The sequence below is a fragment of the Melanerpes formicivorus genome, unplaced genomic scaffold (assembly GCF_026170545.1).
Source record: "Melanerpes formicivorus ecotype bairdi unplaced genomic scaffold, bMelFor1.0.p_v2 SCAF_22, whole genome shotgun sequence".
In the NCBI taxonomy this organism is placed as follows: Eukaryota; Metazoa; Chordata; class Aves; order Piciformes; family Picidae; genus Melanerpes; species Melanerpes formicivorus.
This window is the reverse complement of record NW_027142374.1, coordinates 10,812,245-10,827,852: the sequence shown is the minus strand read 5'-3', so window position 1 is coordinate 10,827,852 and position 15,608 is coordinate 10,812,245. Positions and strand designations below refer to the sequence as shown.

The window sequence follows — 15,608 nt, the reverse complement described above, 5'->3', positions numbered from 1 at the left end:
GCCAGCGCGCTAATGAAATGCTAATGCCGGGGCGCGGAGCCGGGCGCTGCCCGTGCCAATAAAACCCGGCGCGGTGCGGGGGCCCGGCCCGCCGCCAACCCGCCGCCATGCAGAGCGCGACCCCCGCCGCCCCACCGGCTCTGCACCTCCTCACCTCCTACTTCATCGACAGCATCCTGGGCCGGGGCCCCGCCGCGGGGCGGCACGGTGAGGACCCGCGGCGTGCGGGGCTGGCGGCGGGGCGCTCGCCGCTCGCCCCGGTAACTCTCCGCTTCTCTCCCCTCAGGCGAGGAGCGCGCGGCGCCGCCGCCGCGGCCCGGCCGAGCGCGCGTCCCCGCGGAAGAGCCGGCGGCCACGGGTCGCGGGCAGCGGCCCGCCGGGGCCGCGGCGGGCGGCGAGGCACCGGGTCCGGTGAAAAGAAAGCAGCGGCGATACCGCACCACGTTCAGCACCTTCCAGCTGGAGGAGCTGGAGCGCGCCTTCCGCAAGTCCCACTACCCCGACGTGTTCACCAGGTAGCGGCCGCCGGCGGGAGGGGGCGGGCAGAGGGCCGGGGTCGGGCCGGGGCGGTGGGCGCCGGTGAGGCAGCATCGCGGCGGCTAACGGTGTGCTGCCCCGCAGAGAGGAGCTGGCCGTGCGCCTGGACCTGACAGAAGCCCGAGTGCAGGTGAGTACCGGGGCGCGGCGGGGGCTGCCTCCAACCTAGAGCCGCCGGTGCCCGGGCACCGACCCCTTCCTCCCTCCCGCCTTCCGCGGCCTCCCCGGGGCTAGGGCCCGAGTTTCCAAGTCACCCCAGGGGGGCTGAGAGCAGCTACTGGAAATCTCCCTTCCTCGGCTGGGCGAGAATAGCGCAGGGAGGATGGAGGAGACCGGGGCTACCGGGTGCCGTCCGTTCCGGTTAGTTCTTTAAGGACTCAAAAATTGACACGTTACCTCATGACGGGGGGCGGGAGGTGGGGGGGAAAGCGCATCTTAAGAGCCTTCCCGGATTGCACTTCACACTCACACTTGCGGTCACCATCATGGGTCCATACGCAGGTACTATCTCCTGAGGTTTGAGACTGGGGGGGAATGATGAGGGGTTCTGTGGGGCATCCTAAATTATTTTCCTGGTCTTCAGAGAAGCTTGCACCCTTTTCTTGCTCTTAACTTAGCTCAATAAAACAGTCACACTTTGCAATGACTGGGTAAAACAAATAAAAGATTATCTTGACATTCAGATGACAGACAGGCACTGTCCAGAAGAATTTTATGGCTTGGCTGGGCTGTAATAATAGCAACAGCCTTAGAGCTTCAGGACAGAGAAACAGTCACTAATCATCCTGTAGTCTCCAGTTTAACAAATAACCCTTGTAGCTTTTCTTGACACTAAGCACTCATACTTTATCATAGCATCATAGAAGTCTTTTCCAACCAAAGCAATTCTAAGACTGAACCCAACAACGTTGATCTAACACCACCATAGCCACTGAACCATGTCCCAAATCATACCTCTTAAGAAGCTGGTTGTTCAGATTCACCTGTTATATAAGCTAGAAATCCCTTTGTATACAGAAACATTAGTCTCCTTAAAAAGAACCCAAACAAACAAACAAACAACCCATTTCAAACTGCGTGAAAGCTTTTCAAGTAGTTTCCAGTTCAAAATGATGATCGTTCTAAATCTGGCTTGTGCTGTGTATCAGATAGTGACTGAACCCCTGTTCCAGCACAGCTCTGGCATAGGCACACTTCTGCAAGACAGACCTGGCGCGGCTGCTGGGTGTGACAGCCTTGCTTACCCCTGCTGATGACAGGTCCTTGTTTGTATCTGTTGTCCTCACCTCAGTCCATGGATCTGCAATGGTTCATACTAGTTCATGTCTAAAGCTGTAGGCTTTTAGATTTTTATTAACATATGTGCCATCTTCAAAAAAGGCCTTAACTCATATAAGAATACCTAGTTGGATTTTCCATCTCTCTTTTGTAGACTTAGAGGAAATTATGTGCCTCCTCTCTCCCTACCACCAACAATCACCAAAACATCTAGTCACTGAAATTCTTCAATATCTGGCAATCACACATGGCATCTACCAGTGGAAAGGACATGGGTGAAATACTGTGATCTTACCTGTTACTGCCACATTCACTTCAGGGGTGCTTGCTCTGTAGGCTGTTTTACCTGTGCAGTGATAGATGGCAAAGAGGAACTCTTTCCTAATGATCTATCTGAAAAAGATGAAAATGTTTAGGTTTGATGGAGTCAGAAAGTAATTAACAGGTAAAATAGCAGAGTTGCAGTATCCCCAGTGGATGGAGGGGCTAGCAGAGAGCTGTTCCTTGCACCTCCTTATTGCTTGTCCAATCTTAATGCAAGTCTCCTGTCATAAGTGCAGCACAGGTGGGATGAGCTTTATTGCACAGTGCCTTGCCTGCATGTGTGTTGTTTTTGTCCTGGTGTAGAGAGAGGACAGCTTGGCCTGAAGAGAACAGGGTGTACAGGAACAGCTATTGTATAAATGGTGATATATTGTACTTAAGCTATGTTAATTCCCACATAACTGCCTTCTTGCCTTCTATGCCCGTAGTTGCTTTGCATAATGTCCTGTGTGAAATGAAGAATTCCATACCTCTGCCATGGTACCTGGCTAAACCAGCTGACACGAAAAGTGACATCTTTTTATTTATTCAAGTGTAAACCCAAGAAAATAATCTTACCAAATGTGGCCAGATCATTTCTTCACCTTAGGGTGCTTTCAGATTGAGGTCTGTTTCTCTAGGGAGAACCCTTTGTCAACAAGCTGAAGTGGGTACCAGCCACTTCATTGTCCCTCACTCTTGCATTGAGTCTTACATGAAAATGAACAAGTAAGAAAAAATATTGCCCATGAGCATATGCTTATTTGAGCATCACTTCAAAGAGATTCCCCTCAACCAACCCCCACTATTTACTTGTATAGAGGCATTAAGATGGCAGCAAGAATCTTTGTATTGTTTCTTAGCTTGGGAAAGGGGCAGTCTGAGAGCCTTCAAAACCTTTTCATAATCTGAAACCAAGTTGGGATGCTCTTAGTAGCATTCGCATCTCTTGTTGCCTTCTGCTTCTCATAATTCTTATTGTTAGGATGGGAGAAAAGTAAGAAAAAGTTAAAGGAATATTTTATTTTCTTAATGTGAGGACTGAAGCATTACTTGGGCATTTCAGTACCATAAACTGCATCAGTGTTAAAACATTAGCTTACAAACATAACTGATCTAAGCATCCTTGCCATATTTTTCTTACGATGATCCTGTATTCAATTACAGCAGAAACGTGGCACAGCCACATCCCTGTGTCTTCCTCTCATCATTAGATAGTGCATCAATTAAATAGGATACATTCTTAAAAGAACATTACAGCAAGAAAGCTGCTCTACACACAGCTTTATAAAAGATCTAAATCTCTTTTGTCAGACATGTTTGGTGCTAGTAATTACAAAAATAATCTGGGTAATATTTAATATACAATTCTAACTCAATGGCTTAAAACTCACCTTTGAGTATTAAGTAATGCATTTTCTCCAAAGTATTTTATCACTCCTATTGCAGCCATACCATAAAAATCTCGAGGCTGGTATGGGAGCTTCTGTTATGTTTAGTTTGGCACTTCAAATCTGCCTGAAAATAGAGTAATTAAGCCTTTTTATTGGAAGCAAAGGAAAACTGCTTAACAAAAGGCTCAGGGTGAATAATCTGAATGTTAATGACTATAAGCATTAAATTTGGAAAGCTGTTTGTCACATCAGCGTGAGGTATGAGGCATGCCTTTGCTCCTTTTATCACTTGCATTGATGAGTTTGTACCAGGAAGGAGCTGAAAGCCATCTTTTTTTCTGAAGATAATTATTAGGTCCCTATGCTGGTACTGCCTTCCTGTTTGGTAAATACAAAATCTGAGAAATGGCTAAATAGGTTTGGCTGTAAATCCAAAATCACCTGTACCATTAAAGAAGTTATTTTGCAGTTAGAGTGCAAGTGATAAAACAGGTTCATTTTGGGACAGAGAGAGCAGAAATATAGATTTTGAGTTAGGCTTCTTTATGAAGAACAATGCTAAGATTTAGTAAGGCAATTTATACTCTTGCAGCTTTTGTTTTATCCTCTTTAGGAAAGGCTTTTTCTGGCTATCTGCAGTGCAAGATAGTTCACTACCTTTTTATTTGGGTTTTATTTTCATAGAAAACATTAACACCTTGGAATTGATGTCTTCTCCCAGGAGATCTAGCTAAGCTCCACTTACAAATATTTGGGATTTTAAAAATCATCTGATCCCAGTAATCAAATTATTTTTTCTTGCCAGATCCCTGTCATGTTGGAAGTTTACCTTTGTCCTAAATAATAAGTAAGTTTCAGAAAGTCATAATTCTATCCAAGACAGAAGTTGGTCTTTGCAGCCTCTCTAGTTCCTTGTATTTTCACTAAATATTGGATTCTGGTTAGTGCATTCAGTTGTTATACACACAGTGTGCTTGCAAGCAGCTCACTGAATCGCAACAGTAGTTCTACAAGACTGCCGAGTAAGAATATGGGCCACAGCTAACACCTTCCTTCCAAATCTAGATCCAGTTCCATATCCTCCACTGCAGAGAGGCCTAGAAGACCCAAGCAACTGAGTACATTTGGATGTTGAGTGTTCACCCTTGACAGAATCCAGTTTTATGTATCTTTGATTTAGGTCCTCTCTCTTTTCTCTTAGAGCTGATGCTCTTCAGTCTGATCTCTCCTGCTATGCTGGATCTGCCAGCTTCTTCTCAGTTAATGCTGATAACAGTGTGAAGAATTAGCTTTCTGCTCTGTAGATATGATTGACTAAAGCCAGTAGAAGGGCTAAAACAATGAATAGTCAGGCTCAAAGAGGCAATATACTCAACAGTCCAGTACACAAAACCAACACTAGACAAAGCCCCTTTAGAAACAGCTTGATACCCCAGTTCTAATACTGCTTGCTAGATTTTCTGGTTTAGTATTGGCTTTCACCACAATTCAGTTAATCACTTTCATGTAACTATATGCTGTGTGCATTCATGGTAGATCACAAAAGATTCTCATTTCACTTTTGAATCCTCTGTATGAAACTGTGTGGTCCAGCAATCAAGATAAAAAGCACACACTGTATATTTCGCCTAGTTACTCTTGCAGTCACAATTCAGTTGCTTCCTGAGGTATCTGTACAGAAATAGTGGCTTTGAAATTTAATTTGAGGGGCTTTGAAATTTAATTTGAGTGGCTTTGAAATTTAATTTTCAATAAATAGCTTATGAAAGGAAAAAATTACAGTTTTTACTAACTGATCATGAGTTCTCAGGCAATTGGTTTGCATATTACAGTGGTTTAAAACACATGGGACTATCCAGTCAGAGCTAGGGAATAGTCAGATTTGCAATATTTATGACTGATTTATTCCTTACTAAACCTTCTAAGGCACTTATGAATGAGCCTCTAATACTCAAGGAGTGGGGTTTGGTTTAACAGTAAATATTTTGCCTCCTGTATCACTGCATGCAGTAGTAGCTGCTAAGACAGACTGCACAGTAAGTTCAGCTAACGCCTTTATAATTTCTTGTTGAAGGTCTGGTTCCAAAACCGAAGGGCAAAGTGGAGGAAACGTGAAAAAAATGAAATTCTGGGGACTGTTCCAGGAATCTCCTTAACTCACCCACTTGGTCTGTTTCTGGATGTTCCACTGAGTCATTCTCCCCTCCTAGACCACACATGGAGGTCAATGCCTCTTTCAACGCTGGCTGTGCCATCCGTGTCTCCAGCCTTTAATCCTTCAACCTTAGGGCCATTTGGCCTCAGCAGCCTTACCTGGACTTCTCTCTTCAGAAATCCTATTTTAAATCCACATTTTGGAAGGTATACAATTCATTTTTTTCCCCTAAATCTCAAAACTGTTAAAAAAAAATACATGTTATTGGTTTGGTACTTGCATGTTCTCAGTAAGCATGCCCCCAGAGATAAAATGAGGTTAGTTCTGTGTAGGATCGCTTGATTAGGAATTGCAAGACTTAGTTTTAAGTTACTAGTAAAAACTTAACACGTAATTGCTCTTTGGAGAACAGTTGTGCATACAGACTGAAGCACAGGTCTCGTTGAACTCTGGTCTCCACATAGATTGCTGTAACCTAGGTGGCTCCAGCACCACCCTTATCACACAGACTGACACAGATTATACACCATAAAGATCTGACTGCAGACAGGCATGGCTTGGAGGTGATTTGACAAAATAAAGGCATTTTGGTCTCTCAGGACACCAAAAGCCTGGGTACATATACAAGATTAACACAGCTTCAGAGAGAGACTGAAAGAGAGAGATCTTCCTGATTCTTACATCTCCTACTAAAATCCAAGGCTTTTCCCCTGCAAGGTGCTGTGCTCTTAACCCATAGAACACACCCACAGCAAGCCTCTTGTCTTTTCCCTGTAGTCAGACACCTAGAACTCCAGCAATTCATTTCAGCTGAACCTGCTGTCTGGGCTTTCTTACCCAGCAACCTGAAATTTATCGGCAAAATGCTGCTGCTGCTCTAATGCACCCCATAAGATTGGGAAACAGCATGCATGTCATGTGTGTTTGTGCATATAATGGGTGTGTAGAGAGAAAGATCTATATAAAAGAAGACAGCATGCTCCTCTTGCTGAAATTACAGCCCATCATAGACTCACACTAACAGACCAGTTCTGCTTTTCAGATGGAATGAACTTGTCTGAACAAATTGGCGGCATAAACAGGCACATAAATTGGTCTTTTTATGAGGTAGTTTATTGCTGTCACAGAACAGGCTGATCTACAGCATCCAAGGTTTGTTTAGAAACGATTTAACAGTAAGAGTTAAGCAAACGATCGCTGCTCCAGGTCTGTGCATGCCATGTTTGATCGACTCCCATTTATTTTCAAGGCTTTGGCTTTTCATTTGGGGTGGGGCTTTCGGTAGGCTTTTTTTAAGGGCAAGACACTACACCACAAAATAAGACTAAAATAAAATGTACATTTGGAAGAAACTGGAAATTCTGATCTGTGTTTTTCTGATCCTTTGGGTGGGGGAAGCTGCAGCTCAGTAGGTACTTTTCTCCAAAACAGTTCTTAATTTGGATAATATTAACTTCTTTCAAATACAGGTTTCTCAATGCTTTAAATCCCCTCATGACAACAGCGTCAGTACTAATGAAAGCTCCTGGACCCCCATCAGACCCTGCTCTTACTGCCTTCACTGATCCAGCAGCAGTTGAAAGAAAAACATCAAGCATTGCAGCACTAAGACTCAAAGCAAAAGAACATTCAGCACAAATCCCTCAATTAAACCTCATCTCCAGTCTTACAAACACTAACAAAGAACTTTGCTAGATGCTGTCCCACAGACTGCAGCCACAGAGGGGAAAGTGAATGCCTTCTCCAAAAGGTACCTCCTGTTAGAGAGAGACACTTAAAACAGGAAAACACACACACAGAGCTGTACTTCTTCCATCTTCAGTAACAGACTGAAAGGAAATAACCCCACTAAAATTAGTTTCCTTCATTACCATGTGAAATCAGGAAGTAAATTGGCTTGTATCATTTCTGACTCTACAGAAATAGAGGCAGGAACTATCTCATCTTTGTAATTCAGGCTCACACAAATCAGACTCTAGTCCAAAGGTTCAGAATTCTTCATAGGAGTAACTTCAGTTTTCTAAGCAACTCTTAACTCACTTCTCAGGACAAACCCACATGCAGCACTTGAGAGGCAAGAATCGGTACACGGTTATAAACCTTGAGACCATGCTTCATGTTGAAGTGCAAATGCCAGTGAAATCTCCCATTGTAGACACTCAGCAGGAAGGAGATAAGACTGTTTTCAGTATAGGCTTTTGATTCAGAACTAGGTTTGTTTCAAACAACAAAAAAAGTTTGCTTTGTGTTCAAGGTGTCAATGTTTTAATAATTCAAAAAGTTTAAGCTTTGTATATGAAAACTTTGCTGTGAAAGTAGGTTGCAATGTGCAGTAAATGGTGTGCAGTTCTCTGTGTATATACATGTTGGTGTGTAGCTCAGTACTGTAAATATGAGGTTGCTGAAAACTCTTAGCATGACTGCCACATTTTACTAGACCAGTACAATAACTTGTACATTCCAGACATTTCATGCCTTGAGTAGATTCAGAGTTTAAGTGCAAACTAAATGTGAAGTGTTAAATTCTTCCTTGGACTTAGGTTTGAATAAGTGTAAACAGAGAGCTTCCTGATCAGGAGTCCACAGGTCACCAAAGTCCTGGGCTCCCTCTCTGGCCTCAGACAGGTCATTCTAAAGTTTTTTGCTGAATTTCCTGTCCAGGAAGTGGAACTGAGAACGACTCTCATCTATAGGTCTGATGTTTTAGTGTAAAGGGAGGGTAAGTAGTATCCTCCTTCTGCAGCTTACTAGCCTACCTCACAGGGCTGTTGTGAGGACTGATTAAACAAACATGACACTGTGCAAATGTTAGAGTTATACAAGTGCTAATTGTTGCTCAGCATTTACAAAAGAAAGGCCAGCAGCTGACTACACATGAAGATTGCCTTTCCCACACCTGTAGTGGTTTCTGTGAGCTGGAACTCTTCCATTGATGGAGCCTGGTTCCTCAAGCACAAATAGACTGAAAAGATTTTTGTGTATTTTAGAACTTCTTTCTCAAGACAGCTCTGGAACTGCTCTTAAGACTGTACAGATGTTTTCAAGGCTACAGTTTTGAGTGCAGAACTGCAGGTACCTAACTGCTGCTTCTGTAGGCCCCTCTCAGCTTGTACTTAGGTACATGACAGAGAAAGCAGTTTGCTGTGTCAGACATACTGGGTTTACACTTTCTCTGAAATACAAACAGTTTTGGCTGCTCTTGAGGCATAATCTACCACAAGACTGGAAGATTTTTTTGGGTTCATAGACCTCATTGTTAGCCCAGGTAGGAGATGGTGGTAGTATTTTACCACTGGGAAAAGCAAGCTTTCTACCCAGGGTAGGCTAAGCCTGTGGGCCAAGTAACAGGAGACACGGGGAAGTGATGTAACCAGGACCCCACACACAAAAGTTTGAGTAAATAGATGCAAATAACATCTATTTACTTGCACCAATCCATTCCCAAGGCACAGGCTGCCAACTGGCAGCACAACACAATATCTACACAGTTCCAAATTAACCTGTTGAGTAGGTTAATGGCTTGGAAATTATCATTACACAACACATGTTCTGTGCAAGCTTCTGTGGCACCTCTCCTTGCCATCAGTGTGTCTCTTGCAATGCAAGGAGGTTCTTCAAGAAAGGAAACTGTCCTGCATTCACCATGAGCTATTCAGGAAAGAATTCCACAATAAAGACCTAGGTGTTTTTGCCTAATTACATTCCTAGATAAAGTCACCAGAAGCAGCATGTGTAAAACAACTGCTGCAGGCTGGTTTAATATGTTGCATGAAATAGTAGGTACTGTGTAATCAAAAAAGTCTTGATCATTGATCACAGGACCACAGAGGTCTCACTCATATGGGCAGATCAAATACACCAGTTAAAATCCTCTTGATTTAAGCAGTTACATCAGAGGTAACTTTCATCTATCAACAGAGTTTTTCCAATAGCTATAGAGAGAAGTCATTTCAGGGATAGTAATTAACACACAGAGGCAATTAACTTTACCCATTTACACTATAGGTTATGCCAGAGCTGGGAACTGCTACCTGCACCCAGCACACACAGCCACTTTGACACCACTGGCAAATTGATTTGGTGTTGCTCTTTCCTAATTCCCTTTAGAGGAGGGTACCTTTCCTCAAAGACACCCTCCTCTCCTACTGGAACCATCACCAAGCATCTGTTTGTACCACTTCCCTTCCACCACAAGCTGTGGCATTTGCCTCTCCTGACTGTTAGATTGAAGCAGGGACCATCTCCTCTTCAGGGTATATTTATGTGTGGCTCTGTGGCTTCAAGCTACTGTGTCCTATTTGATACATGACAGAATTGCAAAGGTAAGTACATTCCCTATTTTGTTACTTTAGTGATTAGATGGGAGCTGCCACTCCTGTGCCATTTGGGCAGAAGATGGTGTCATTAGCATTTCCCACTGGATACAGGTAGAGAACACAGCTTACTGATGTTTCATCTGGTTTTAGTTTGAAATGCTGAGAGGTTTTCTTTAAGCTGATTTCATTTTTTCTGCCTTAACAAGTCCTTCCAAGAAACTGCCATTCTTTCATGTGAGCTGAAAAGCCAGCTGTGAGAGCTAACGATATTATGAAAATAAATACACAGGGCAACACTTGAAATCAGCTTAGGAATCGGAGTGTGTCTATAAACAAAAGTCAACAAGCTTTTTATGGTAATTATTACTAACTTATAATGAACTACCACACCGAGGGAAGAAGGCTTGCTTATTCAGCCTACTTTAAATTTAGATAAAGAGGCTTGATTACAAGTTATTATGGACATTGTATTAAAATTATATTTAAAGAAATGTTGGGGACCATTTAATTGAAAGCCCTTCAGCCTAGTTTCATAGCCACACATGGGTAACGCTCCTACCATGAACCAAGCAGGGACATTCCCCTTCCTAGCTTTTCTCATGGCAATGAAGAGAACAGCATTCTACATTCTAAACAGGCCAGCCACTTTACAGAGATTTTCTCACACTGAAGGCTGCAATTATTTCCAGACACTTTATCTTACCTTATACACTAAATTCTTTAGGCCTAACTTAGGCAAAGCCTGCACTGATCTGGATTAAGGCCGCAGGATTTGACCCTATGCCTCTCCTGAACAAAAATGGGTTGCAGCTCAAATCTTTTCTGGCTAATATCATGATAGTTTCCTAGCATAGGTCTCAACTGAAGCAGGCCTGGAGCTCTGGTTGGTTTTTTTCTTGGGTTTGTCTAGTTTTCCTGAAAGCAAAAATGCAGGGGAGGATTCTCAAATCAGCACCAAAGATCTGAATACACCCCCACCCCCATTCACTTTCTACAGCCACCAGCCCACTGTGAAAAAAACCTCACTCTCCAAATTAAACCTCTTGATATTACCCTCCACATCTCTAACTTTTGAAATGTTTTGTTGGAAGATTCTGCAGCATATTGGTATCTCTTCAAGAAATGTGCATAAACCTTTCTGTTGGAGTACTCACGCTTGGCTATGTCGTCAGGTTCATTCAGTTTGTTCTCTGCCTCAGGTTCAGTTCTGATAACATAGGATGTTGAGTAAATTTCTGTATTTCCAGTGACATAATATCATCAGAACTTTGCCTACAAAGAAGGAGCAATTCTATTGGGAGGAAAAAAGGAGAATAATAGGCCAGGTGTTTGAAGAAAAGACAAAGAAACAAGCACAGTAGGGTGTTCTGACTCACAAATCTGTATTGAGAAAGAAGTATTCATGAAGAAAATTAATTTAAGAAGTATGTAGTTCAGGTTTTGAGCACATAAGTTCCTTTCAAAAACAGATTAGTGATTAAAAACTTTTTTAGTCTAGCAATCTCTTAAACAATTAGCACAGTAATTGGAAAGGGACTACAAATTCAAATCTAGATGGACATAAAAGAGTTTCCCCATAGAGCTTTGCCTTGGTTTTGTGGGTAACTGGAATGCACCTGCCTTTAGCTTCAGTGGGGTTGAAATACTGAAGAAGGCTCTGAATAGGGATACAAATGCCCCAAACAGTAATGCCATACAAATTACTTAATTCATGTAAAGTAGAAGTAATTGTATTGATTATGAATGTGTGAGTGACTCCTTTATTTCAAGTTATAGGAGATGTAAACCACCAGCTTGCAATGGGGTCCTCACTGCAAATTTGCCAACCACAGGATGAGACGTTACTTTTTTTCCCCCTCATTCTGAACAATAAATCTGAAGGCACTGCCTCAAGGAAACAGAGATCTGCTGACTTTAACCTTAACCAGGTAAATAAGAATTTCTCTGTAAAAATTCTTTTTTACTCCAGCCAGGTAATAATTTTGCTCCTCTTGTTCATCCTGCAAATAATGCTTGAAATGCAAGGAAGAGGAAGATATGGGAGAAACACTCCCAAATCTTCAGCAGTTTTCCTCCAAGGCAGAACTTCTTTTGCTATTACCAAGACTTTTAACAACTTGTTCACTTTCAACTCTGTCATTAAATTCCATGGTTCACAACTAGATATAACTTAGACTGCCAAAAGAAAATAAATTATGAAAGGAACAGAGAAAGAGATTGTGCATAATGTATCCCTGGCAATGTAATACTTACCAACAAATGTCTGATAGTGGCTTCCCAGGAAGCTATATGGACAAAATCCTCACAGGAAGAAGTGTGTGATGATACACGTCACCTGTACTTCACTTACTTGAACTATATGTGCACCCAACCTGCATAAAATGCAATTGGCAAAGCATTTCTCCAGACCTTGTATTCAAGCATCTCTATGTATGGATTACAAGAAATCAAGCTTCTTGCATCTGCACTGCTCTACACAAAGCCATCCCTTGCTGCCCCAGGTCTCTCCATGGATGCAGTTTCTGTCAGAACCCCAGTGGCCCTGGGTTCCTCCATGGCCTCAGGGGAGTCTCAGCTCTGGGCCTTGAGCCCCCTCTTTCCTGACCCTCAGTGTCCAGGGCTGTTCCTCACACATTTTTTCTCCTCACCTTTTGCTGTCCAGATGTTTTGCCCCTTCCCAAACACACTTTCCCCGAGGTGCTGCCAGAGAGTTCGGCCGTGCCCTGCTGTGGGGCAGCAGGAACCAGCTGGAACTGGCCCTGGCTAGTGCAGGGCAGCCCCTCAGAGGGTCCTGCAGCCCCACTGCTGGCACCTCAGCACAGGCACCATGGGCCAGAATGAATGCTTAGAAAAGGAATGTGTCACTAGAACTTGCCCATGGCTGAGGAAACATCTGACTTGAGCTAAGGCTTTTCCTTCTGCCCACACAGAACCTGTCCCTTCACTGCTTATATGCTACTTCCAGGTTTGGACAATGACCTAGACATCCCTATGGCCTCGCCCAGCCCTGAGGACAGGGCTGTCCCCACAGCAGCCGAAGGAGCCACCAGCACAAAGCAGCTAACAATACTTCACAGCAGCAGCAGAGCAGCTGCAAGAAGCCAGCTCTCCCAGCTGCCTGTCCCTCCTTCAGCCCCAGTCATGCTATCCCCCCACTCCTGGTTTACTGAAAAATGTGTGGTTCACCTTCAAGGACTGAAGATGTTCAGCTAAGCACTAAGCCAAGGCACAATTCCTGGAGGAATATTCTCAACTAACTTCCTTTGCTGGCTGCAGCAATATTCCCTATATTCCAGCTGGAGTATTGTTCTGCAGTGGCTGGTGGGAAGTCACTGGCAGACTGGGATGAGTTTCCAAAGTCATACTGACGGAGTAACAAAACTTTGACATTAAAAAAAATATATACTGAGTGGGGGATTATTGTTTGGTTTTCATTTTAGTTTGGAAAACCTGCCTTATCAAGTAATGATCTGCAGAAAAACTAGGACAAAATACCTGATGTAGCTGTTGCAGGGAAAAACTTAAGCCTTTGGTGTGAGCAGCATAGTGACATTATTGTGAACTAAAGCAGAAGCAGACAAGACAGCTTGAATTACAGTCTCATCTGGTTCAAAAGGGTTGCTAGTAAAATGTATTTAGGTGATCTGCTAAAGAAAAGAATACATTGCATTTTGTAAGTACCTAGTCACAGCTAGAGATTTTGACAAAAGTTGACTTTCACACGCAATTAAACAAAATAATTTCAGTTTTCTAGTTTCATAGAAGCTGATCCACAGACTGCCCTATCTCCAGGGTTATTTTGTACTGATAAAAAATCACGGGATTAATGTTTGTGAAAGAAGACAAGAAAGGACAGCATTATTATAGCCTTATTTTCTATATATCCCAAAGTGAATATAGGAAGAGAAGTGGAGCAGACTGCAATGTTAATGTATGAGAAGACCCTGGAGACACTCTCATCAGTAAGTTATCAGAACATCTAAGTCTTACCTCTGTTAGTGCTCTCTCAGACTGAGCTAGTAGAGAAGTTGCTGATGGCAGCAATAAAGTTTTTGATGGATGTTCTTGCAGTGGCACTGTAAACACTCACCTTCTTTATACAGAGCTAAGCTAACAGAGAGTGAATGAGTAGGGGAGCTACATTTGGAGGAGAGGGGAACAGATGGAAAAAAATCATATTCAGTTCCCAGCTCCAAGGCAGGGTTTCTGCTTTGGGACTGTGGTGAGTGCACTGCTCTGAGCCCAGCCTTGGGTGTAAACCGAATAACCTTCCCCAAGCAGAGTGCACAGCAAGTGCTAGGGACTTCAAGACACAGACTTGAAGACAATAAAAGAGCAGGTCCAGGCATTACTGGAGCATGCACAAAATTCTCAGTTTCAAATGAGAACTCAATCTGCACCTCAATTTCTCAGCACATGTCCAAGAGAAGGCAGCACAGATATGGCCATTGCTAATGACTTGACTCTTACAGAATTTTACTTTATGAGGGTGCCATTTAAAGAACAGTTATTCTTGTCAATACTTAAAACAAAAACACATGCCTTTGCTGCACTGAAATATGTGAAGTTATTCACAGCTCCACACTGAAGCATCCAGCAAGTCTGCTGTGGAAGAACACCTCAATCAGAGAAATAAAAAATAGGGTAGGCCATTCAGATGTCTGCACAAATCCCAGTCCTGTGAGACTTAGACATGCATGTCTAAGGTTACATACCTGACAATGAAAGGAAGCTTTGATTACTGTAGCAAATCTAAAAGCACCCTCAAAACCCCCCTGCTACTACTTAAAAACTAGTTATTAACATGCTGCATTTGGTTAGGTTGTCTCCATTAACTCAATTCTTCCTGGCATCTCCAATAAAAATAGGGGGTTTTACAGGAAGTTCCTATAGGCTAGCAATGTTCTAAAAGGAAAATGTCTTCCTAGACTGGCAATCAAACAAACAAAAGAATAACACCTAGCTGCACACACACCAAAGGCCTCTGCATCCTGCTGAGTAAGAGTTGTGGATCATTTTAGTTAGAGATAAATCAGCTCAATCTGTCAGTAAGAAGCACAAGAGAAGAGCTAACTGATGTATACTGTTACCTGAACAGAGTTCAGCGATGTCAATAATTATGACCATATTTGTAGTAGCCAGAAAGCCTGGGGGGATGGAGAGGATAATTGTCATATTCCCCAAAATTTAGAACTTGATATTCACTGTCAGTATCTGCTCTCCCCCTGGAACTACCCTTGTGCCAGGAGGCTAAGCCATGCTAGACAACCCAGAATATAACCCTCCACTTCCAGAGCTTGCTGGTGGTATTCTGGGGCTCTGGTTGTTTGGAGTTTTTAAGGCCATTGTTAAATCAGTTCCATTACACCTTGCAAAAAATGTTTTAATAAGTTGTTTTCATAAACACAATCCAACTGAAACCATGGCTGCATGACAAAATGAACTGACCAAGCTACACTCCCAGGTAGTTCCTGCATTACCTACAAGGGAGAAGGACAGGGGCTGCAGTAACAGAACCTCGTTTCTTCTCTCCCTTTAAAGTCTAAAAGGTGTTGCACACAGACTTTGCAGTTTGGCAGCTGAAAATATTCTGTTCTCTGCTACTATTCAATATGGAAAGCTCTC

The 15,608-nt window shown here is 43.0% G+C and overlaps 1 protein-coding gene across 1 annotated transcript; it reads left to right on the top strand.

The window, feature by feature from the left end:
- On the top strand, positions 1-8,817 carry ESX1 (ESX homeobox 1). Its single transcript, XM_068152162.1, has 5 exons — positions 1-207; positions 287-515; positions 622-667; positions 5,587-5,873; positions 7,137-8,817. Exons 1-5 carry the CDS (start codon positions 108-110, stop codon positions 7,360-7,362), a joined length of 888 nt encoding a protein of 295 aa, XP_068008263.1. The 5' UTR covers positions 1-107; the 3' UTR covers positions 7,363-8,817.
- The last annotated feature ends 6,791 nt before the right edge of the window (positions 8,818-15,608 follow it).

Excerpts from the sequence above, each read along its gene's own strand:
- ESX1 (XM_068152162.1), top strand. The coding sequence starts at position 108 with ATGCAGAGCGCGACCCCCGCCGCCCCACCGGCTCTGCACCTCCTCACC. Across the intron at positions 208-286 it reads CCCCGCCGCGGGGCGGCACG|GCGAGGAGCGCGCGGCGCCG; the intron begins GTGAGGACCCGC and ends CTCTCCCCTCAG. Across the intron at positions 668-5,586 it reads TGACAGAAGCCCGAGTGCAG|GTCTGGTTCCAAAACCGAAG; the intron begins GTGAGTACCGGG and ends TTCTTGTTGAAG.